We start from the raw sequence: 22,114 nt of genomic DNA, 5'->3' as shown, positions 1-22,114 counted from the left end.
TTGTAAAGTTCCCTAAAAACTAGCTTTTGGCTCCCTGATCTCACGCATTAAATGCAGATGGACTACAGCCAGTGCTCACNCATGTTTTATTCGGAGCGAGTACAAGAGATAACAAGGTGGGCTCCCATTGGTAAGCAGAATGCTTGGTTAGAGACTCAGGAATACTACCATCAAGCCTGTCTACCGTGAAGGGCCTTTCGGCACATCCAAGTCCCAATCAACTGCAATTCCAAAGAAGTGATCGCGAAAGATTTCGGTATCCCATTGGAGATCTGGGTCATACCACCTTCGTGTACTCATTAAGTACGGAGTTCTCCCTTGCCTCCTAAAAATACGCTTGATTGGATACTCAACCATTGCAGGCAATCGAGAAATGCCAGGACCCTTTGCCACTATAGCGGTCTATAGCTGATTCGCAAATTTGTCGGTCACAGCTCCAGTAACAAGAACCCCCTCGATGCTAAAGAGATCCGCAAGCGGCTCGAGTGCGTGCTGATAACGCGGGTTTGATATGTAAATTTGCCCACCCTTCGCGCGCCAGATTCTCTGCGCATTAGCAATAGCACCACGATGATGAAACTCGAGCCACCACTGGCTCACCTTTAAAAGCGAGTAAGCAGGATGATCTTTTAACACAAAACGGTCGGAAAACGACAAATTAAATCCCCCAGGTGTTTCGATATGTATATGGAGCTGTTGCAATCGATTCTTGGGGTCTATATCCCGTACACACTCCTGCACCCAAGCCCGAATGGGTTTGTAGGAGCATGGGTCGCTCGTCGTATGGTAACGCGGAATTCTAGAGCGCAATTTGTAATTCGGTCGAACTCGAAAAGACGACATAAGTTCTTGAGAGGGCGGAAACTCTGTTGAAAATATCGGCCTCTGATTTTACCCAGCGGCTTGAAGGCGAAGGGAATTTCCGAAGCTAGGCCGTAAATGGCCTTGTTTGTGCAAAGAATAGCGGTATAGCCACCTGTCAGCTCCGGTTCCCTGGTGATGGAGTACCTATTATGGTAGAAGACGAGGAATTGACTCGGTACTATTTCAATTCGTTCCTTATGGGGAAGGAAATTGCGGTATATCATCAACTGCAATTCGTGGGGGAGGATGTCTAAGGAGATCTTACGCCGATGCCGTAGTGAGTTTGCTACTTTGTTGACTTTCGGGACGCTTACATTTGGTCGACCGCAGTGATTTGGATGTACTGATGTGCTTTCGTTTATGGGCCGCCGTTGAGACTACATCTGTGACAGAAGTAGGTCTTACACTAGTATATTGAGAGTAACATGGTGGCTCGCACGAAGCTTCGCGGTTTGGAATGTGAGACACTATGGAGTTCATCCAGATGAAGAAGACTGGTGCTACCGCTTTAGAGCAGTAGTTCGGAAGTTCTTTGAAGATAGAAAGCTGATAGGATTTGAATTAGAGATGTTGTAGAAGTACAATGGATAATGCAAGCCCTAAATATAAGGCTATGTGTCGAACGACGCGCTAATTGCGATCGTCGTCCTGTTTCCTTTGTAGGTATAGACCAGGGGTGTCTTGGCCATTTGACTTGACTGTATATATTGAGGCTCAACAGCCTACATTAATTCGACAGAGTTCTACTTTTTGACCGCTCCGTTCAACACTATGGCGCAAAAAAAAAAAATTTTCTTGCAGAGTATAAACGTGGACCCACGGCTTGAGTGACTAAACTCTGACATACTTTCTCCGCTGAAGTCTTTTCAGTGACAGAAGGCAAACTGTCATGAAGTTAGTTTCTCTAAGGTCACTTTAGAAAACGTGTTATCACAATTCTACGTTCGATAAAGAAGGATGCGATTTTTGATAGAGAGCATCATCAGTTTACTTAGCATTACCAAAACTATGCTCTTAATAACATGTCTGAGCATTAGGATATCTCATCACGTAGATGGGTGTAAAGGTATTTGAAAAGATAGAGCACGAAATGCAATAGTCTATGTCGAAGCCATTTACCTAACTCCGAAGGAGGTCTATACCAACTCTTCTAAAGCCAATGTGAAATAATAATTAGAGTACATATTGCCACAACGGCCGTATAGACAGTCTTGATTTCTGAGAACCCAAGACCCAACGTCATTCTTGCTGTACCTTATTTGAAACAGTGCCACTTAATTTTGGATCACCATTCAGTATATCATCAAGGACAACTATCGCCCTTAACGTCCCAGTTTTTTTTAACCCAGTCCGTTATAATAGTGGTAAGGGTCTTGCCTTTCATGTACGTAGAAGTGTCCGAGTCTTTGTATTTCTGACCCAAATACTGGAGCGCCAAGAGCACCCATGATTCAATGAACTCATTATACACGAGGTCTACAGTCTCTGGATCTTCATCGCCTAGGATCATAGTCTCAGATGAGTTGTCATGGGACATCTCAAAACCTACTCCTGCTTGTATGCAATTTGGCACATTGTAGAAGGATATAGGTGCATGTAGTGTATCATCTCCGTCTTCACCCGCATCATCGTTTGTGGTGTAACCAGGGGTGAGGCTATCTCCATCTCCCAGGTGGACCTGCTGACCAAAGTCAGGCGTTATCCAGTGGTGCATTTCAGGGGCAATAGATTCTGCACGCCCTGCGGTTTGCTCTGGTGGAGTCAACATCCACCTTTGTGCCGAGATAGCATCCAATACGGGCCCTTCGTTGTTGAGTAATTTCATGACCTCTTTAGCGGCTTTAAACGGGACATCCTTAACAAATCTGAATTCATTAGTGAATGGTGAGACCAGGAAAGCGGTATCCCTAGTGAAGGGCCCTTGAAAGATGTCAAAGCGCATAGCCCCAGTGTTTGTAACCACGAGTGCTTTGTTGCCTGCTTCTGCGCGTGGAGCTTGTCGAAATTGATCTGGGAGGACTTGCTTTTCTAGCCAGGTAAAGATACTAAGCTCGTGTGGGTATGGTACTCGGTTGACCCAAAGATCGTGCGGGGCGCACCCATAGCGTTTGTCGAGATTTAAAGACTTTCTGGCGGAGTTGATCTGGCGAGAGACGTTGCGCCCATGCTCAGTATGAAAGGTATCGCTATCCTTGCCGCTATGGTGATATAGAGAATAGAGGTTGTTATCGATGTAACGGCGCGAGAACGACAGGCCGGCAGCGTGGGAGACCGGATAACGCTTGTCACTCCCCCCAGCGCTTAAGCCACTAATGGACATGAATCCAATTGTCTCCATATACCGGCCACTCTCCAGAGCAACTGTTTTCCCATCATAGATCTTATAGTCGCGAATATGAGTGTGCCCGCCGAAGAACTGAATCGGGGTGTCCCACTGCACAGACCGTATCGTTTTATAAATTAGGCTATATTCTTCTGAGCGGATGGCAACATGACCGAAGACGATGACAAGGTCAATATCCCTATCTCGAATAGCCTCTTGGAACCATTTCATCTGCACTGTATTTGCCACAGTTCGGACAACAGTGTTGTTTGCGTTGTCTTTAAAATCGAAGATGAATCCAAATGCAAGTATGCGAATGCCCTGATTCTTTGTCTTGAATTTTTTGAAACGTGCGGCAAGAGGCACAAGTTCTCCGGTATCCGGATTATATATGTCTAAGTTCGAAGCTAGATAGTTGCCTTTGAAATTGGGGACAGTTTTATGGAACTCGTTATCCGAGGAGTTCTTCTTGTACAACTCATGGTTTCCAGAGCAGATTAGGTCGATATGCTGCTGTTTGATGATATCATTAGTGTATTCCCCTTTGGGCTCTGAGGCATCGTAGAGTCCATTGCCTTCTATCCGGTCACCGGTATCGATGAGGAGCAGGTCGGAGCCGTCAGCGTCAGCTTTATCATGCAAGTGTTTGGCGAAAGAGACGTAGTCGCCCCAGTCGGCGGAGTATAATGGCCTGATAAGCGTTAGATCTTGATGTGAGACTCGATCTGGGTATTGGACTATTTACTCCTGCAAGTGGCCGCCCAGCCAGCCGTGTACATCGGTTGTGTGCAGGAAGTTGAGCTGCCCCCAAGGTAGCTCCCGCAAAGGCGCAGCAATGGGAGATGGAGCAGACGGTTGCGAGCATAGAACGCCTGCAAAGAGTGCAGAAATAGTAAGGAACCGTTCGATCATGTTAGCTACATTTACTGGACCCTGCATAATACAGGAGAGAGGCTCTGGTAGAAAAGCCACACGGGACACGGCAGCACTGGCGTCGGTGAGGGTGGAGCTTTCTGGTCACGTGTTAGGCAGCTGCCAAGACGCTAACAGCGTTAACGACCCGAATCGCATTCCTTGTCACTTTTTCTCACAACCACAACATCACTCATAAACCACTCCTACTTCCCCTATTAACAACACGAATCTGCAGTGAAAGTCACCAGTGTTTCTTGTGATCTCACGCGCATGATCGGTTTCATAATCACATCAATCCGCTTTCCTTATTACTGCGACTCCCCTTAGAGCTACACGGCTGACGCTCTCCGTTAACCCCCGAATCCGCCGCCCACTCAACTTCCTCTTTGCCTCCATCAACACTTGAATTACTCCACTCAAATTACAAGTTCTTGCGATGGCTCCCGCGCCAACAGGCCGCAAGTCGAGTAGAGTCGCGACTGCGGATGCCGCAAAACAAGTTAAGGCCGCTGCGGACGCGTCCAAGGTGAATCAAGCCAGCGCCGCGAAGCCGGCAAAGAAGAACACAAAGAAGCCTGCTTCATTAACTGCCCCAAAGGCAAATACAGGTGCGAAACGCACTACTACTGAGACTAAAGCAGCTACTGCCAAGGCCAAAGCCAGCAAGGACGCTGCTGGTAAGTTACGTCTTCATTCAACCCTCCACCTTTACCTTTAACATTCCTCATTGTATATCTTGCTCCATTTAATGAATATGATGCTGATAATTGCGATAGATGCCTCGACCAAGCGTGGCCGCCCAGCGAAAGACGAGGCGAAGCCCACCAAGCAACCAGCGAAGACCACCAAGAAGCGCAAAACTCCAGACCAAGAAGATGCCGGCCCTACTACGAAGAAGCCTAAAGTGGAGAAAGCTGAGAAGGTCGCAAAAGTCGTTAAGCCGAAGGCCTCTCCTAAGCCTCGCTTGCCAAAGCTCAAAGTTATTGTGAACCAGCCTCACTACACCGAAAAGGTGAATGTCTACGTTTTTGGCGAAGGAAGCAATGGTGAACTTGGTCTCGGTTCTGCAAAGAACGCGATTGATGTCAAGCGTCCGCGTTTGAACCCCAACCTACTTGCTGACAAAGTCGGAATTGTTAAAATCGCAACTGGGGGCATGCATTGCGTCGCCCTGTCCCACGATAACCAAATCTACACATGGGGTGTGAACGACCAAGGTGCGCTCGGACGCGACACAACATGGGACGATGCGAAGATGAAGGATGCAGATGACAACGGCTCGGATTCGGATTCGGATGACGACGATGACTCGGGAATGAATCCACGTGAAGCCACACCAACTGCCATCCCTCAAGAGGAGTTCCCTGCAGGGACCACTTTCGTCGATGTTGCTGCCGGTGATAGCATCTCCTTTGCACTGACCGATGACGGTCTTGTCTACGGTTGGGGAACCTTCCGTGTAAGCTTATCAATCATATTCCCTCAGTAAAATTGCGTTCTAATTGTTTTATAGAAGAACGAAGGTATCCTAGGCTTCTCCACTGATGTAGAGGTCCAGACCCGACCCAAACTCATTCCCAAGCTGAGCAAAATCACCCACATCGCTTGTGGTGCCAATCATGTGCTCGTTATCGACAATGCGCACAATGTCTATGCTTGGGGTAGCGGCCAACAGAACCAACTTGGACGCCGCCTCACCGAGCGCACAATGAAGACCGCTCTCGTACCCAGCAAGGTCATCTTCAATGACTCAAGCGACAGAAAGGCGAGTAAGAAGATCACCCATATCTCCTGCGGTGACTATCACACCTTCGCGATTGGTTCTGACAACCATGTTTGGGCCTTTGGCTCAAACAACTATGGCGAAACTGGTATTCCAGACAATGCTGGTACCGATAACGCGAGTCTGGTGACTCCCCAAATTATCACGTCGCTAGACGGAAAGAATGTCAAGTGCATTAAGGGTGGCGCCCATCACTCAGTTGCTGTCACCGAAAATGGCGAATGCCTTGTGTGGGGTCGTGTTGACGGCTACCAAATGGGCATCAAGGTCCAAGACTTGTGCGATGACGATGTGATTAAGGACAAGAATGGGAACCCAAAGATTCTTACCGTTCCGGCGGCAATTCCTGGTAAGCTTGCATTTCTGGTCTCTATAAAGCGGTCATCCACTGACAATACCTTAGGTCTCAGCCAGGTTGCTTGGGCCACCTGTGGCACTGACCATGCTATTGCGGTCACCGAGCAAGGTCAGGCCTATTCATGGGGCTTTAGCGCCAATTACCAGACCGGACTGGGAACTGATGAGGACGTCGAAGTTGCTACTTTGATCGACAACACTGCCGTTAGAGGCAAGAAGCTGAACTGGGCCGGTGCCGGTGGACAGTATTCCGTCCTCACCGCATTGGCTGAAGGTGGCGAGGCTCACGACGCCTCCAATCCCCAATAAACGGTTCTAAGGATCTATGTGTGAGTGTGGGCATGCGGAGTTGATTGATGGCGCATTTTTCCCCACACAAATTACTTGCACCTTTTTCTGAACGCCTGGCTGTGCTTTACCACTACTGTCTTACGATCTTCATCCAGCTAGCGAGCTCCCACATTTGTTGCATTATGACGGCGCTTGCCATTCTAAATTTGGTCTGCTGCGTTCCGCTCTGTGTTTGGCTTTAGCATTGCACTGGTTATTTTGTTTACGACTCTGGCCTGTAATACTGCGCCTCTGCACAGTCCTGTTAGCTTCTCTCATGCCCATCTGCTTCTATGGCACGATTCTGTTTTAGATCCGACAGTTTCGTCACCTTTACCCGCCCCCTCCTAACCTTAATCGTCCGCATCTCTCTTCTACATCACTGCGGAATCAGGTCGTAGCCTCCGGGAGTCCCCACCGCTTGGGAGGATGACCTTCCTTGAGCAGCAACCCTGCTCAATAGGTCGTCCTTTCCCAGCGGGAAGGTGGGCCGGAGGCTGCGTACTTCTCCGTTAGTGTTGGAGTTCAGTCTTGTCGGTTTGGCCTTTCTATCGTCCGTCTCCGTTCCTCTCCCTATCTTCCAACTCGTACTTGTCGGGGCGGAATTGGTATCGTGTCATGGTTGTTTTCTCCATGATTCTGTTTTTCTCTTCCCCTGATTCCCTTAATGATCATGTGATTCTGAGCGTGGTTTTGGTTTTTGTTCCTTTGCATACATGTAACATTAAATAGATGGATTCAAGAATCGGGGCCGCCAGCCAGACCTTTATAGCCGGCCAAGCAATATCTTCTAAAAAGTTCGAAAAAAAGAGTTAAAATCAATTCTCTAGCGTCTTTTGCTATGTGACTGAGAAATCGTTGCGTTTTTGATTGCCATGAGGATAAATTGTCGACTTCTCATCGCAATATTGAATTTCATGCGATTGAACAATATTTTTCTGCAAGGGCAATATCACAAAAAGGCACACTGTACTTCAAGAAATCCGTTCATCTCATCCAGCTGGCATACATTTCCCAGGGAGTTAACCAAAATGTTGAAAAAATTGGCCCTCATTCACAGCGAAGTACTCCAGGGCTTCAACCAGGGAAAATAATCTGATATTGACACAGAATTTCATTCACAGGCACCTCAGACCAATGTCATTCCAAGCCATCTCCAACTAATACTAAGTCCAGCGCCCAACCTCCTTTCCCCAACCCGTCCTCCTACATAATTAGAGAAATAACCAACTCGGCCTCATGACCGCGCGCTCCGCACCCACCCCACAACACCAACCGCATACCCCACCAGCCCGCCCACCCGCTCCCTTTCCCGCCTCGCCTCCGCTTGCCATTCTCTCACCGCGCCAACGAGCTTCTCATCGCGGATCACAGTGCGCCCGTGCAGCCGTAGGAAGACGGCCATCCACGCCTGCACGAGCTCGTAGTCGCGGCGCTCCTGCAGCCGGGCTATCAGCGCGTGCACGAAGGTGAGCAGCTCGGTGTAGGGCGCCGTGTCGTCGAGCGTGCGGATGGCGATGTCAGCGGTGGAGGGCGGGAGGGTGGAGAGGTGGGCCAGCAGTGGGGTGTAGGATTTAGTTTGGGAGGCGGCGTGCAAGAGGGCGGTGAATTCGGAGGTGGTGGAGGAGCGGGAGGCGAGGGACGTGATCTTTGTGATGCGGGAAGCGGGTTCGGTGGCTGACTGGGTGAGTGCTGTGGAGTTAGATGGGGTAGTGACGGTTGAGGGGTTTTGTTGGAGGGATGGGAGGAAGAAGGGCGCTTTTTCGGGAGGTTTGGGCGCTTCTTTGGGTTTGTTGCGCGCGCGGATGACATCCAGGTGGAGGAGGTTCTGCCAGCGCGACTTGGGGACCAGGCTGAGCGTTGTGATGCGGTCGCTCAGTTGGTCTATTGATGGGACCACGGTCTCGTCGTCCTCTTGTGCTTCTACTTCGTCGACTTCTCCGGCGGCTTCGACGAGACCTTCTCCGCCCTCGCCAGAGGCAGAAGGGGCGTCGATCTCCGAGATTTCTTTGTCAGTGATATGGCGTGTAGGGGCATGTGCGAATAGTGTCCGGTTCGTCCAGATGTGCACGCCGACGCTGTCTTCCTGTGCTGTGGCGAGATACTCGCCTGTGTTAGAGAAGGCAAGAGCTGTGCAGGGGCTGCGCAGTTTCATGGCATCGATGAAGTGGCCAGTTGGGAGATCCCAGACTCGTATAATAGAATCAGACGATGCGGAGATAATCCAACGACCGTCATTAGAGAAAGTGAAGTCGATGGTCTGGATTTGTGAATGAGTAGAAGAGTTCCAGAGCTCGCGGATGAGTTTTTTTGTTTCAATATCGACAACCCGAATGGAGGAATCATCACAGCTGAGGGCGATGAGGTCGCTTGCCCGATGATATCGCATACCTGTAATGGAGGTCATGGGATACCAGTCGATTTCGTGGAGGAGAAGGCCGGTTGAAAACTCCCAGAACTGCGTATATATTAGAATTAGGAAGTTATAAAAAGGTAGATAGTGCTGACCTTTACTTTTCCATCTGCCCCACTGCTGATGACTGTCTTGTTGAGGCTGTCTACCACGATTCCGGTAACGGCTTTGGTGTGTTTTCCTTGTCCTTTGGCGCACTTTTTGGGTGCACCCGGAACTGCATCAAGAGTCATGTCTTCAGCTTCTTGTTGGATCTTGAGCCTTTTCGCTTGATTTGGTGTCAGTCGAGTGGGAAACCTCTGTCTATGGATACCAGATTGGAGGTTGAACATATCAATACCACCACCAGTAGAGCCAACGAGAGCAAATGTACCACATGGTGAGATAGCAACACTCTACGATAATATATCAGATTGGCTCTCTTTCAGCCTTAGAAATATCATGGTAACTCACCTTAACATCCGTGCCATCTCCTGTCTCGAAAGCCCACCGTCCAGCCCGTTTTCTCCCCCAAAGCCACGTTCTAGCCATTTTGTCGCCCTCATGACCAGTAACCACGCTTTCCCAGCCAGTTAAACTGCTTTCTATTGTTTGGGAACTTCCCTTCCCTTTTTTAGAATTGTTCCAGATCTCAGCGGCCCCCGGTACTGCTCCTATGCCTCCATCACGATTGAGTGAGCACGCCATGCAAGTTATTCGGGTGGCTTTAAGGTCCTCGAGACTGCTGCTGGGGCCTAAAGATGCAAGGCTATTACTCAGGATTCCCATCTTCTTAGCCTTTTTGCGAATGCTACCTTGGCTAAGCTCAGTACTTTGCCCATCTCGACGTAAACTCCATCCCCATAAGCTGCGATCTCGGCTTCCACTGAGTAACCATTTCCCGCCAGCATCGGCGCCATCAGCGTCAGAAGGTAAGAATTGTAAAGATGAAATAGGCGCAGCGTGACCACTGCGAGAGTGCAGTATTCTTGGGATCGGTGAGAAAGGCGTTTCGTCAAATATCCACGTTTTTAAAGAATTGTCCAATCCGCTTGTCACAAGCACTGATTGGCCGGCCAAAAACTCTACTTTGCTAATTCCACCTCCAATGCCACCGTCTGCTGAGGAAGGCGGATTATGAGCCCCGCGTAGGACTCCCATCTTCCGACCACCGCCATTGAGATCCCAAAACGTAATATCTCCATCCTTGTTGCATGCTGTTGCCATTACGCCGTCCTTACGACCATCTTCTCCGGCACCTAATCCGTCTGTCCTAAATGAGATCGATGTAACAGGCGATTTAGTTGAAGTACTAGTATTGAGCCGTAATATTTGCTTGTCTATGCGTACGTCATTAATGATAATTGGCCCAGAGGCGTATGCAATAGCGAGAAGAGAAAGGGCAGGTGTTGGTTGAAGAGCAGTAACCGCCCCATAGTTGGACGCATCCGGTAGGATGGAGTAGATCAGCTTGCCCGTGCTCAGGTTCCATATTTCAACAGTACCGTCTTGTCTGCCTGCAAATATCTTATTCAAGTAAGTGGGCATGTTGCAAAGTCCCCCTGAAAATACATTTGTCGGTGAGCCGGCAAGAGAAGTGTAATGTTCGAGGGTTGATGATTTCCACACCTCGATTGTAGAAGAGCAGCAACCCACTATCCACGCACCAAATACCAGCAGTTGTTTGACATTCTCTTTCATGCCCCATGAAGATTGTTCTAATTCATTTACCTTCTTACCTCTCTTGAAGAGCCATACACCTCTTGCAGCTTGTGAATTATCCCCACCCCATGCCGCCAGTATCTGACTTTTCCATGCCGCTGATGCTGTGATAGATGCTGGAGTCTGGGGCCTCGTTATGAAAACTAGATTCAAGCCCTTTTTCAAGTCGTAGGTTTGAAGGCATCTGCCGACGGAAGTCGTGATTTGATAGGTAGTCTTCCCCAGCGGCAAGGTCGTAAAAGGAACGTCAGTTGGAGAAACTAGGCCTACAGTCTACAAAAATTAGTTGAAAGTTCAATTAGGTGCATTCAGACATGAACCAAAGCTTACTCTAAACGGTGCGAATATCTTTGGTTTATGGACTCCCCGCTGAGAGTCATTCGTAAAGGCGACATTGAGCTTCTGCCGCTTTACTACAGGCCGATCTGAAGCTCCCTCTGGTTGTGCAGCGGACGGCATATCCAATCTTCAATTGATTCTAGAGGTTTTGCGAGAGCGCAACCTAAAATCTCAAATTTTTGCTGAGCTGCAACTCCAACTTCGTGATGGAGCTTTTCGCAAAAAAAAAACCAAAGCTCAGATCCAATCAGATCAGATCAGATCAGATTAGATCGATTAGATAATCACAAAACAAAGTTCAAGGCTAACGTCATTTATGGAAACTGGTTTTTACAACCCACGAGAAAAAGCAAGCAGTCCCCCCATGCTTCGTATGCACAAGCCTCACGGCGTGGGATTTTGACGTTATGGAGCAGCTTGTTCGGACCTCTAGCGGCGAGAGCGCAAGGTCATGGAGGACTTCGCATCTTCTACCTCCAGGCCCTTCTCTAGTCTCGAGCAGGAAAGGTCGATCATGCGAACCCAACACAACCAGCCGTAATGTCGAACGAGCCAGCATTTCCATGCCGCCGCCGGCTTCTAAGTCGGCTGCGCGCCAATTCCCTTCTCGAAGGCTTTCCAAGACGTCTGACAGTAGCATTGTAAGCGCTGGAGTGCTTCAAGAGAATCACGGAGCTGACGCCTCGCGAAATGGATCTGCTGTCGACGAAACCGATACAACACCGACGTTAGAGGGCTCGCACAGCAAGAGCGTATCCTCTGCTCATACTCTGATGTTACCCGATACTGCTTTCCATCAGGCAAAGTCTGAGGGAGACACCGAATCGAATCGCATGTCGTTTTCTTCATTATACTCTCTCGGCTCTGCTATATACAACGGCACAAGAGGCAAGAGTGGCCCCAGCTCAGTTGCAGAATCGGAACCTGAAGGTATGCCAGCTCCCGAACAAGCTCAGCCATTGTAATTCTGACAAAGAATTCAGTTAGAATAGAAGTACCCAATCCCGGCACTACGACTGCCACATCCTCTTTGTCTATCACAACCTCAAGTCAGAATGGGAGCTTGGGGCTTTCACCCACTCAGTTCTTGTTCCCAAAAGACCAACAAAGTCATGGTGGGCTACCTCCTACGCCCAATCTCGGTGCTCCGCAAATTTCCACCACATCACAACCTGGGCAGCCGGGTAGGACGCTGCAACACCGGAGATCGAGAAGCAGGACAACTACCCAGAGAAGAATTAGCTGGAGCACTGGGGCGAGTAGCAGTCCAGGGAGCAGGGAAGCGAGGGATTTAAGACCCAAAAAAATGTACAAGGGTGTAATTGGTGTCTGTGCTTTGGAGTCTAAAGCACGAAGTAAACCGGCCAGGAATATCTTCGGGAAGCTTATCGACGAATTTGAAGTCAACATCTTCGGTGACAAGATTATCCTTGATGAAGACGTGGAGAATTGGCCTGTTTGTGACTTCCTCATTTCCTTCTTCTCAGATGGATTTCCGCTAGACAAAGCTATTGCTTATGCTCGATTACGAAAACCTTTTTGCGTCAATGATTTGCCAATGCAACAAGTGCTCTGGGATCGCCGTCTCTGCCTCAGAATTCTCGATAAGCTTCATGTTCCTACTCCTAAGCGAGTTGAGGTCAATCGAGATGGCGGTCCAACCCTGCAATCAGCTGAATTTGCCAGGTCACTGTACGAGAGGACCGGAGTGAGACTTCCAGGACCCAAAGATGGGACTGGAGGCGGAATACCGCCTCCGCAGAAGGTCGAACTACTTGATAATGGTGATACCATAAGTGTCGATGGTGTTCAGTTGACGAAACCCTTCGTTGAGAAACCGGTCAGTGGCGAGGACCATAACATCAACATCTACTTCCCTAGGAAACACGGCGGTGGCGGCAGAAGACTTTTCAGAAAAGTTAACAATAAGAGCTCGGAAAAAGATGACTTGCTAGATGTTCCCAGATCCATTACAGAGCCTAACAGTAGTTACATTTATGAACAGTTTCTGCATGTGGAAAATGCTGAAGACGTCAAAGCATACACCGTCGGACCTAAATTTTGTCATGCTGAGACAAGGAAGTCACCAGTGGTTGATGGGCTTGTCAAACGCAATCCGAGTGGCAAGGAAGTTCGATATGTCACGCGACTAACCGAAGAAGAATCCATAATGGCATCAAATATTTCAGAAGGATTTGGTCAAAGAGTGTGTGGATTCGATCTCCTCCGTACCGGCGAAAAGAGCTATGTTATTGATGTCAACGGATGGAGCTTCGTGAAGGACAATGAGAGTTACTATGATACAGCCGCAAATACCTTGAAGGAAATGTTCAACAAAGAGATTCAGCGGAAAGAACGGAAGGAGCGGAGAGAAGGCAAGGTTTCATCATCTGAAGCCGAAGAGCAGAGCGCAGACAACAACCGGGCCACACCCCCTCCTCGTAAAAGTACCGCCTCCAGCCACCGATCCGCACTGAAAGGGATTTTCAAATCCCCAAGCATGTCCAGATTAGCTGCGCATCACCCCCATTTGCCCGGTCGAAGTCATGGTCAAGGCCACATATCCTCGTCACCAGAAGCTTCTCTTAGCTCTACTCCCATAACGTCTTCTCCAAGTTTCGAAAAGCCTTACACAGCTCCATTGACAAGCGCACCGATATCACGACCTGATCTACTCCCTCCACCTGCTATGCCTGACAAGGATCTCGAACTTGGCACACGCGCCTCGCACTCAGACGATCAGATCGTAGCCGTGCCACCGCCTGCATCTAAAGCACAGTGGAAATTGAAAGGAATGGTATCTGTTATTAGACACGCAGATCGAACACCGAAGCAAAAGCATAAATTCACATTCCACACAAAGCCGTTTGTTGATTTATTGAAAGGCCATCAGGAAGAGGTCCTTCTGATCGGTGAAGCCGCTTTACACAGTGTTAGTGAGGCAGTTAGTGTGGCTATCGATGAAGGAATTGAGGATCCTAGAAAGCTACGAGAGTTGAGGATTTACCTTAATAAGAAAGGAGGGTGGCCCGGAACAAAGGTGCAAATCAAGCCTATGTTTCGTAAGAGAAAGAAGGATGAACTTTCCCCAGGTATGGCGGTTGAGTCTTCTCCAGAGATGGAGAAGGAAGAGGTCAAAACATCGGCCTCAACGAATGCGCCCACTCCTTTGAGTGAAACAGAATTGCCAGCCGATTGGATTCAGAAGAGAAGTGATTCTATGTCCGGTGTGACATTATCACGGATTGCTGCAGTCGAAAAAAATCTAATTCTAGACAAATTGCAGCTGATCATCAAATGGGGAGGGGAGCCAACGCACTCAGCCCGGTATCAAGCCCAAGACCTGGGAACAAATTTCAGAAACGATCTTCTCCTTCTTAATCGAGAGATTCTAGACGATGTGTCTGTATTTAGCAGCTCCGAAAGACGAGTGACAACAAGCGCTCAGATATTTGCTGCAGCATTTCTCGATCAAAAGGAGTTCCCAGCTGATCGTATCGAGATCCGGAAAGACCTTCTCGATGATTCAAACGCAGCCAAGGATGAGATGGACAAAGTCAAGAAAAAGCTGAAGTCACTCCTGCGCGAGGGGAACAAAGCACCTCTTCAGTTCGCTTGGCCGAAGGGGGATATGCCAGAGCCCTTTCTTATCGTTAGACAAGTAGTTGATCTGATGAAGTTTCATCAGAAAGTCATGNACCACAACTACAAGAAAATTGAGTCCGGAGCTGTGTCATCTTTGGCAGCAATAGCGAGTCCTCAAGAAAGCCCAACAGGCAATGTACCAATAGCTGGCGCTCTCTCCCAAATCATAGCAGTGTCTTCGATTCAGGCTCGCTGGTGTTGCGGAGAAGGTTCGGAATTGTTTAAAGAGCGCTGGGAAAAACTTTTCAAAGAATTCAGCGATGCTGACAAAGTTGATCCAAGCAAGATCTCTGAGCTTTATGATACCATGAAATTCGACGCACTACATAATCGACAATTCCTCCAATGGGTTTTCACACCGGATGCAAGCTTTCTAGAAGAGAATTCCATCGCAGACGGTCCCTCAACTTCGTCTCCGGTTGATATCAAAATCAATAATCATCCAGGCTCTCCTAACTTAAAGGCCAAGGCAGACCAGAAAGATCAGGGAGGCGCAGAAAAACCGGCAGAGAAGTCCAACATAGCACAACGGATGGGCTTCCGGCGTCGATCAGAGATTGCACCCGCTCCTATTAAGACCACTCCCCCTGTCCACCCCCACAAATCATATTTCGCGCTCTACACTGGCGTTGGGAATGCAGCATCAAAGGCTAAGGTGGACGCCCGGCTTGTGAAGTTGCGCGAGTTGTATCGACTTTCCAAAGTCCTCTTTGACTACATCGGCCCGCAAGAGTATGGGATTAATAACAACGAGAAGTTGGAGATTGGACTTCTGACATCTCTCCCTTTGCTCCGAGAAATTGTCGAAGACTTGGAAGAGCTTCAAGCATCAGACGGTGCCAAATGCTTCTTCTATTTCACGAAAGAGTCGCATATCTATACTCTACTAAATTGCATTCTCGAGGGTGGCATCAAGACAAAGATTGAGCGCAATGCTATCCCCGAACTTGACTATCTCTCACAGATAGGCTTTGAGCTGTATGAATCACAGAATACGACACAAGAGCACGAGCCAAATTCCTTCAATTACAGTATTCGCATCACGCTCTCGCCGGGTTGCCACACCTTCGCCCCATTAGACGTGTAAGTCCTAAATACCTTTGTCCTTTTCCTGCGAACCAGCATTTTCTAACTCTGCCAGGCAACTCGATTCAAAGCACATGATTGGGTTTTCGCCTCGCCGAAGCCTAACAGCACACCACGACTGGAAAGAAGTGCTAGAGACTCTGCGCGCGAAGTTTCATACGTCGGTATCCTCGCCCTCTGTGAAAGTATATGCTGACGTTGTACCGCAGTGTCAAACTGCCCAAATCTTTTGTTGCAATAAATCTCTCAGAAAAGGTGCCGGACGCTTTTTTGGACGAACCGCCGGACGATAACGATGTCGACATGCGCTTGCCGCCGCCGGCGCTGGACTGATGTCATTACCTAATGTCATCATCTAATGTCTCACACTCGTTCATTTGATGATAAGACAGAATAGAATGTTACACAGGACAGATGTGAGTAACGAACTAGTAAGATATTGCGTCTTATTCAACGGCCTATTGTAGGAAGAAATAGCGACGTGGGGGTTTTGTTGAATATTTTGGGCCAACCGTAAAGTTATACTAAACACTAAATAATCCGATTATCCGATAACTCTGCGGATGTGATGCTTAGCCGTTAACTTAGGTGCCGCCCGGCCGCAAATCGCCTTCAGATTAGAAACTTCAACAACGCCATCGACTTTGCCCACTTCTCCTACTCCATCCCCTTGCCCAGACTGCATGCCATAACATGCCTCACCCTCTTTATTGCCGCCAACCACAGTACCGCGTCATGGGCCCAGGTATACAATATCCCTCCCCCTGGTGCATTTCGTCCTACCGTTATCGATAAGGGCTGGCCAATAGAATCAATAGGGTCAAGGCTCTGTGACCATGCATTCCCACATTTTAATCAAACCCTCTCTAATCCGGATGGCATTGCAGGTGCACGTAACCGAATTAAAGGAGCTGAGAAGGAGAGTAGAAGCTTTGGTGAAGAGCTTTTTATATGATAGGGATAAGGGGGGGTTTAAGCTACGGGAGACAGTTTCAGGTGGGTCTAGACAACATCGTCTAGCAGCAGGAGCTACCGAAGAGCTGCAACGACCAGAAAATAGCCAATACTACAACGTCTTCCGCTCGGAAAGTCCATCTTTCAATAAGGAAGATTTAAATCGTGCGGCACCAGCTCAAATTCAAGATCACGATAAAATGGCGGTTTTATTAGTAGCCATGTTCTCCGAGAGCACCCCCACTACCACTTCAGTGGCGAAGGCGATAAAAGCATCTAATAGAAAGTTGATAGTCGCAATGGCAGAGCTTCCACAGGACTGAGAACCTTTCTCGAAAATGCTATTGTAATTATCTTTTAGCAACTCGCATCCGTTCTTTGCTCGCCGAACCTGCCTAGCCATCAGAGACTGATTTTCAAGGTCAGGATCATCTATTGTATTCCCGTAGTTGAGCCATGGATGTTTGCGGTTCGGAAAACAACAGATCTGAAGAAATGGCTCTGCCAGAGATGAGCAGAGGATAGCAAGAGACCAGCCGTAACGGCAATCTTGGACTAGGCCACCCAATAATTACTTTCCACTGATTGAATACCTTGGATTCAGACAGATAAGAAGTGGTTTTTCAAATGTCGGAGGGCTTGCGCTCACAGCGGCGACGACTGTATTCAGTCGATAGTCCGGTACAGACATCGTTCGAGAGTCCTTTTCAGGGGTCTTAACGATTAAATCTTATCGCGATTAGATCCGATTATGGTCTTATCAATAAGAATTCCAGAATCGCGATAATCGAATCGCGATCGCGATTATTCTTGGCATTCCCATAATAAAATTCCAACCCCAATATCCTTACATTTTAAGTTCTATTTGTATAAAATGGCTTCTAACTTAGATTTATCCCTTCTTACTCCATTAATTATATCCTTAAAAACCCAATACTCTCGTAAAAAGACATCTCTAGTTTATAAATATTGCCGTAACCCGTACGAGGATAAACCAAAGAGAAAGAATAGGCGGTTATTATACTACTGCAGGATCTATCCAGACGAAATAGAAGAGAATGGTTATCCCTTAATAACCAACCTTCGGAACTATCTTTTTAGCAAGCATTAAATTAAATATAATGCTTAGGAAAATTATATAAAAGGAGAAACATATTAACGGCTTACTAAACTCTATACTAAAGTAATAAAGTTAGACGTTTATATAACTAAGATTAAATCTATAGTCCTAAAGAAGATCCTAAATAAGGATATTCTAAACCAGGCACTTATAAATTTAATTGTTATACAAAACCTCCCCTCTAGTATAGTATAATGGCCAGAATTCTATATTCTCTGTAAAGCCTTAAATCCAAAATTAATTAAGCCTAGTATCCTTCTAACAGCGCCTATAATAGTTGTTTTATATATTAAGGAATTATTTATAAACTAGAAGGATGTTATATGAAAGAAGTTATAGTTGGCCCTTACTTAGATTTATATCTTAATTAATATCTAGACATCTCCAAATAATTACCTCCTTTTTATAATCTGCGCTTACTTTATAGACGACTAAAAAGAGCTAAGAAAATATCTTCTTACTCTTTATATAGTTTTAGGACACAGTAGAGATAACTAATAGGATACTTTTCTTTTAGTCCTCTAGGAATACGGGATTATATATAAACTTAGAGCTCTTATTACAGATAATTCTAGAATAAATAACACTCTCTATTATACGATCTCTAATTTTATAGCTCTTTAGAATATTTATTAGGATCTATCTATCTAACAAATTCGTTGCTAAGGGTATATTATTAACCTTACTATCTAGGACTTTCTTTTTTAAGGAGTAATTAATATTTCTATAATTAAGTTATATAAAGAAGATAAGATAAACGGAATAGATCTTAATAAGAAAGAAAGAAAGAAAGAAGAAAGAGCAGACTTTTTAAGCCATGGGAGTACTTAGAAAGCTCTATAATATCGCCGTCTATAGCTGTGCTTCTATAGGTTATACGGCTAAGTTTAAGCAAATTATTAGAAGAATAATTCCGCTAGATAATTATACGAGATAGAATTCCTAGTTTAGCCTTCTTAATATAGCGCTTAAAGTGGAGTTAAAAGTTAATAAGTACGTAAAGAAGAACCTAAAAGCTCTTAAGGATAATATACTTTTGCCATAAAACTAGGTAAACCTTTATACGATCCACTCCTTTCTAAAACTTTTCTATTAAGCGACCCTTAAGACACAAGGTAATTCCGTACGAATTAATTAAGTTCTCCTTACTATAGATATTCTTCTTATATATATTAAGCGTGCTCTTATTACCTATAAAAAGAATAAAGACTTAATTACTCGAATTTAACGTTGCTAGAAAAAGTATACTTTATACTACTAGTATACAGATAATTTACCCCTCTATACTGCCACACTTGTCCTCTATCCTACCTATTATATAAGATATATTAAAGCGAACTAGAAGAAGGCCTAGCAGACGCCAGCCTTATAAAAGGTTAAAGAGTTTTAGGAGTAATATAAAAAGACTTATTAAGCCAAAATACCGTACAATTATATTAGAAGCAATCTTCTCTAAAAACAGAAGCCTTTTAATAAGTATAATTAGATTCTAGAAGGGCTTAGAAATAACGTTAGAGTGAATAAAGATAAAGATAAGTACGATAATTACTGTTCTGAAGTATTATACAATATTTAAAGCCAGCTAGCACTTTAGTGGTAGTGCTAGGATCAGCAACAAAAGAGATGGCCCCTTCTTTTATAATTTGCAATTAAAATTCTTTTAATTCCTGCTATAAGCAATAAGCCAGAGAGGGTATTTTCTAGAGGACGTCATACGATTACATAGGAAAGAATATCACTTGGACTAGAGAATATTAAAAAAACTAAGTATTTAAAAAGCTAGTATAGAAGTAGTATCTCAAAAGGGTAGAAATAAACCTCTATATAAGGTAATGTTTAGGAAGGCTTCCGAGAATAGTCCTTATAGCTTTAAGTTGCCAGCAGGCAACTTCTAACGCTAAGGATGGCAGAAAACGGCAGGGTAGGTGGAAACGAGGTATTACGGGTGAGCTCCGTGACAGCTGTATATATATAGATTAGTATAAATACTCAGGCAAGGGTCTTATTAATAAAATAGCTATGGCTGAACTGTGGCTTAGCTGTGTGGCTTAACGATTATCGCGATTCTACGCACGATTCTTAGCGATTACGATTATTTTATCGATAAGAATCCCGTGATCGTTAAGACCCCTGGTCCTTTTCAGCTTCATCCCAAACCTAAGAGATACACTGGCCACCAGACACGACGTCTTGGCAGCGCAGGTAGCAGATGGCTTTCGCAACGCTCAGAAAACTAAGGTGAAGAGTTGTCCCATAAATCAGACCCCCGGGAAGAAATTGCGCCACGGCGTGGTGCTGCGCTTGTGGAGCCCTGCGAACCCCTGAGCCAATAAGATCACCTTACCCTAGTCCTATAGATTCCTGTAAACTCCTAGACTAATTAGATTATACTAAAAAGAATTTCTTTTTAAGGGTCTAAGAGCTTATAGGCGCCCTTTATACAAGAACTTAATATTTTTTATTGGGCGATAACTCTTCTATATAACGCTATATCTTATACCCTAAATTAACTCTAAAATATTTATAATCGGAATTAATTAAAAGCTATTTATTTACTTTATCTAATTAAGAAATAATAGACGTTACCGGCTTTATATATGCCCCTATTTAATAATTTATAATATCCTTTATCTAGTACCCCTATTAGTCCTCTTTACCTCTTAATAGACACCTTAATGGATACTTAGATAAATATTCTAATAGTAATATAAACTATTTTAATAATAAGCTTAATAGCAACGCTATTAACGCTCTTTAGCCTTTCTCTAATAAATCCTTTTTTATTTATAATTAATATAATATAAGCTCTAGGGAATGGTAGTGTCTATAATTTAAGCTATAATAGGTAGCTAATATACTCCGCCGCGTTTAATAGAGTTTTTAAACCTTTATACTTGCTTAGGCTAGGGTAAAAAAGAGTAAAGTAGTTATAATTTAGCACCTCTAATATACCTAATTATAATAGCAACAGCGTATACTAATATGTATTATAGATAATCTATAGCGGCTAACCATGACGTATGGGTCTAGTATCTGGGCCATTGGAGAATCTGAGAAAGGCCCCCCTAAATCGCTCCTTAAACCACTCCAAAAGGTCCAAACAGCCTGCCTCTGGAGTATAATAGGCGGATATAAGCGAACGGCCACAGCTCTGCTTAAGAAGGAAGCTAATATTCCCCCCCTATAACTATATATTAAAGCCGCTGCAATATAAAGGGCGCAAAAGGAACGTAACTCTAATATTATAAAGTATATTAAGACACGCCTAAATAAACTATAGAGGGACCCTAGGGCGCCTTGTAGGAGAACAAACCAATAACCCCAAAGTAGGGAAGATATATTAGAGAAACAGGTAAAGAAAGCAGAAGAAGAATGGTACTACTTTAGGGCCCAGGCCCATATAGAGGAGGAAGGGAGACGCGTAAGAGGCCAGTAAGGATAATAGTAAGAGAGAGAAAGGAGCCAAAGTAGAGCATAAAAGAACGCTAGGAAACTATCTACCGTAATGCAATACTAGCTAGACTAACGCTGGAGAGGTATATGGGAGTTAAAGGTATAGAGGCTAACTAAGGTAAGAGGAACCCAAGCTATAGCATGGTTAACGCCATAGGGGGTAAATACCTTAGGGCTCCAAGAAGGCCTAATAAAGGCAGAAAATATAATAGTAANNCTCTTAAGAATAGGAATAATAGGACTAAAAGACTAGCTCTACTGGGTGGGTGTCCTAGTAGGTAGCCTAAGATATAAATGTGGCTGGCTAAGATAGATACTAAAACACGTAATACTGTTATGCCCCTTACGCACTAACTAAGAAGTAATGCTCTTAGTAGCTGGCACAGAGAACTATAAGACACTGCTCTTAATATAAAAAGGCCTTAAGGCGGTTACCTAGTGGCTTATTAGCTAAAATATACTAAACCAGTTTTAGGTTATAAAGGAAATAATAATAAAGGGCGGGGGGGCGAGCAATGGGTGCCCCCTAATAACTCTATAGTAGCAGAGTAAAGTATATAATACTAGCGCGTCCGTAGGCTAGTTACGGCAGCAGTGGTTCCCAAGGAGGTTAAAAAGTAAGGTAGTAGGAGCACTATAGGTGACTCGTAGGCGCCTCGCAGGCGCCTTATAGGCGAGTCCCAAGAGGCAGGGAGATAGATCACGGGGTTTTCTTAAGTTAAGTCTTTCTTAAGTTGAGTTTTCTTCCTATATGTAAATAAGGAGTAGTCCGCGTGGGCCCAATAGGGATCCAAATCGGACGTTAAGCAATGAATTATTATTATTAGATAA

The 22,114-nt window shown here is 45.6% G+C and overlaps 4 protein-coding genes across 4 annotated transcripts; 2 read left to right on the top strand and 2 right to left on the bottom strand.

Annotated features, from left to right (window-relative positions):
* Positions 1-1,890: 1,890 nt before the first annotated feature.
* K441DRAFT_600480 (ser/Thr protein phosphatase-like protein family) lies at positions 1,891-4,146 on the bottom strand. The gene is made up of 2 exons (XM_067645197.1): positions 3,933-4,146; positions 1,891-3,878 (listed from the first exon to the last, which is right to left on the bottom strand). The coding sequence occupies exons 1-2, from the start codon at positions 4,124-4,126 to the stop codon at positions 2,168-2,170; spliced, it is 1,905 nt and encodes a 634-aa protein (XP_067509626.1). The 5' UTR covers positions 4,127-4,146; the 3' UTR covers positions 1,891-2,167.
* Positions 4,147-4,538: 392 nt separating this feature from the next.
* K441DRAFT_534705 (RCC1/BLIP-II protein) lies at positions 4,539-6,551 on the top strand (the record flags this gene model as incomplete). Its single annotated transcript, XM_067642336.1, has 4 exons — positions 4,539-4,779; positions 4,879-5,561; positions 5,616-6,234; positions 6,289-6,551. 4 exons carry the CDS (start codon positions 4,539-4,541, stop codon positions 6,549-6,551), a joined length of 1,806 nt encoding a protein of 601 aa, XP_067509625.1.
* Positions 6,552-7,403: 852 nt separating this feature from the next.
* On the bottom strand, positions 7,404-11,229 carry K441DRAFT_625531 (WD-repeat protein-like protein). The gene is made up of 4 exons (XM_067646106.1): positions 11,017-11,229; positions 9,439-10,959; positions 9,081-9,380; positions 7,404-9,030 (listed from the first exon to the last, which is right to left on the bottom strand). The coding sequence occupies exons 1-4, from the start codon at positions 11,143-11,145 to the stop codon at positions 7,810-7,812; spliced, it is 3,171 nt and encodes a 1,056-aa protein (XP_067509624.1). The 5' UTR covers positions 11,146-11,229; the 3' UTR covers positions 7,404-7,809.
* Positions 11,230-11,510: 281 nt separating this feature from the next.
* On the top strand, positions 11,511-16,309 carry K441DRAFT_650860 (uncharacterized protein). The gene is made up of 4 exons (XM_067647101.1): positions 11,511-11,955; positions 12,009-15,753; positions 15,812-15,916; positions 15,966-16,309. Exons 1-4 carry the CDS (start codon positions 11,589-11,591, stop codon positions 16,087-16,089), a joined length of 4,341 nt encoding a protein of 1,446 aa, XP_067509623.1. The 5' UTR covers positions 11,511-11,588; the 3' UTR covers positions 16,090-16,309.
* The last annotated feature ends 5,805 nt before the right edge of the window (positions 16,310-22,114 follow it).

The sequence above is a fragment of the Cenococcum geophilum genome (assembly GCF_001692895.1).
Source record: "Cenococcum geophilum 1.58 unplaced genomic scaffold K441scaffold_2, whole genome shotgun sequence".
NCBI classification, from domain to species: domain Eukaryota; kingdom Fungi; phylum Ascomycota; class Dothideomycetes; order Gloniales; family Gloniaceae; genus Cenococcum; species Cenococcum geophilum.
Note: the sequence above shows the minus strand (reverse complement) of the source record. Positions and strands in the feature narration are given on the sequence as shown.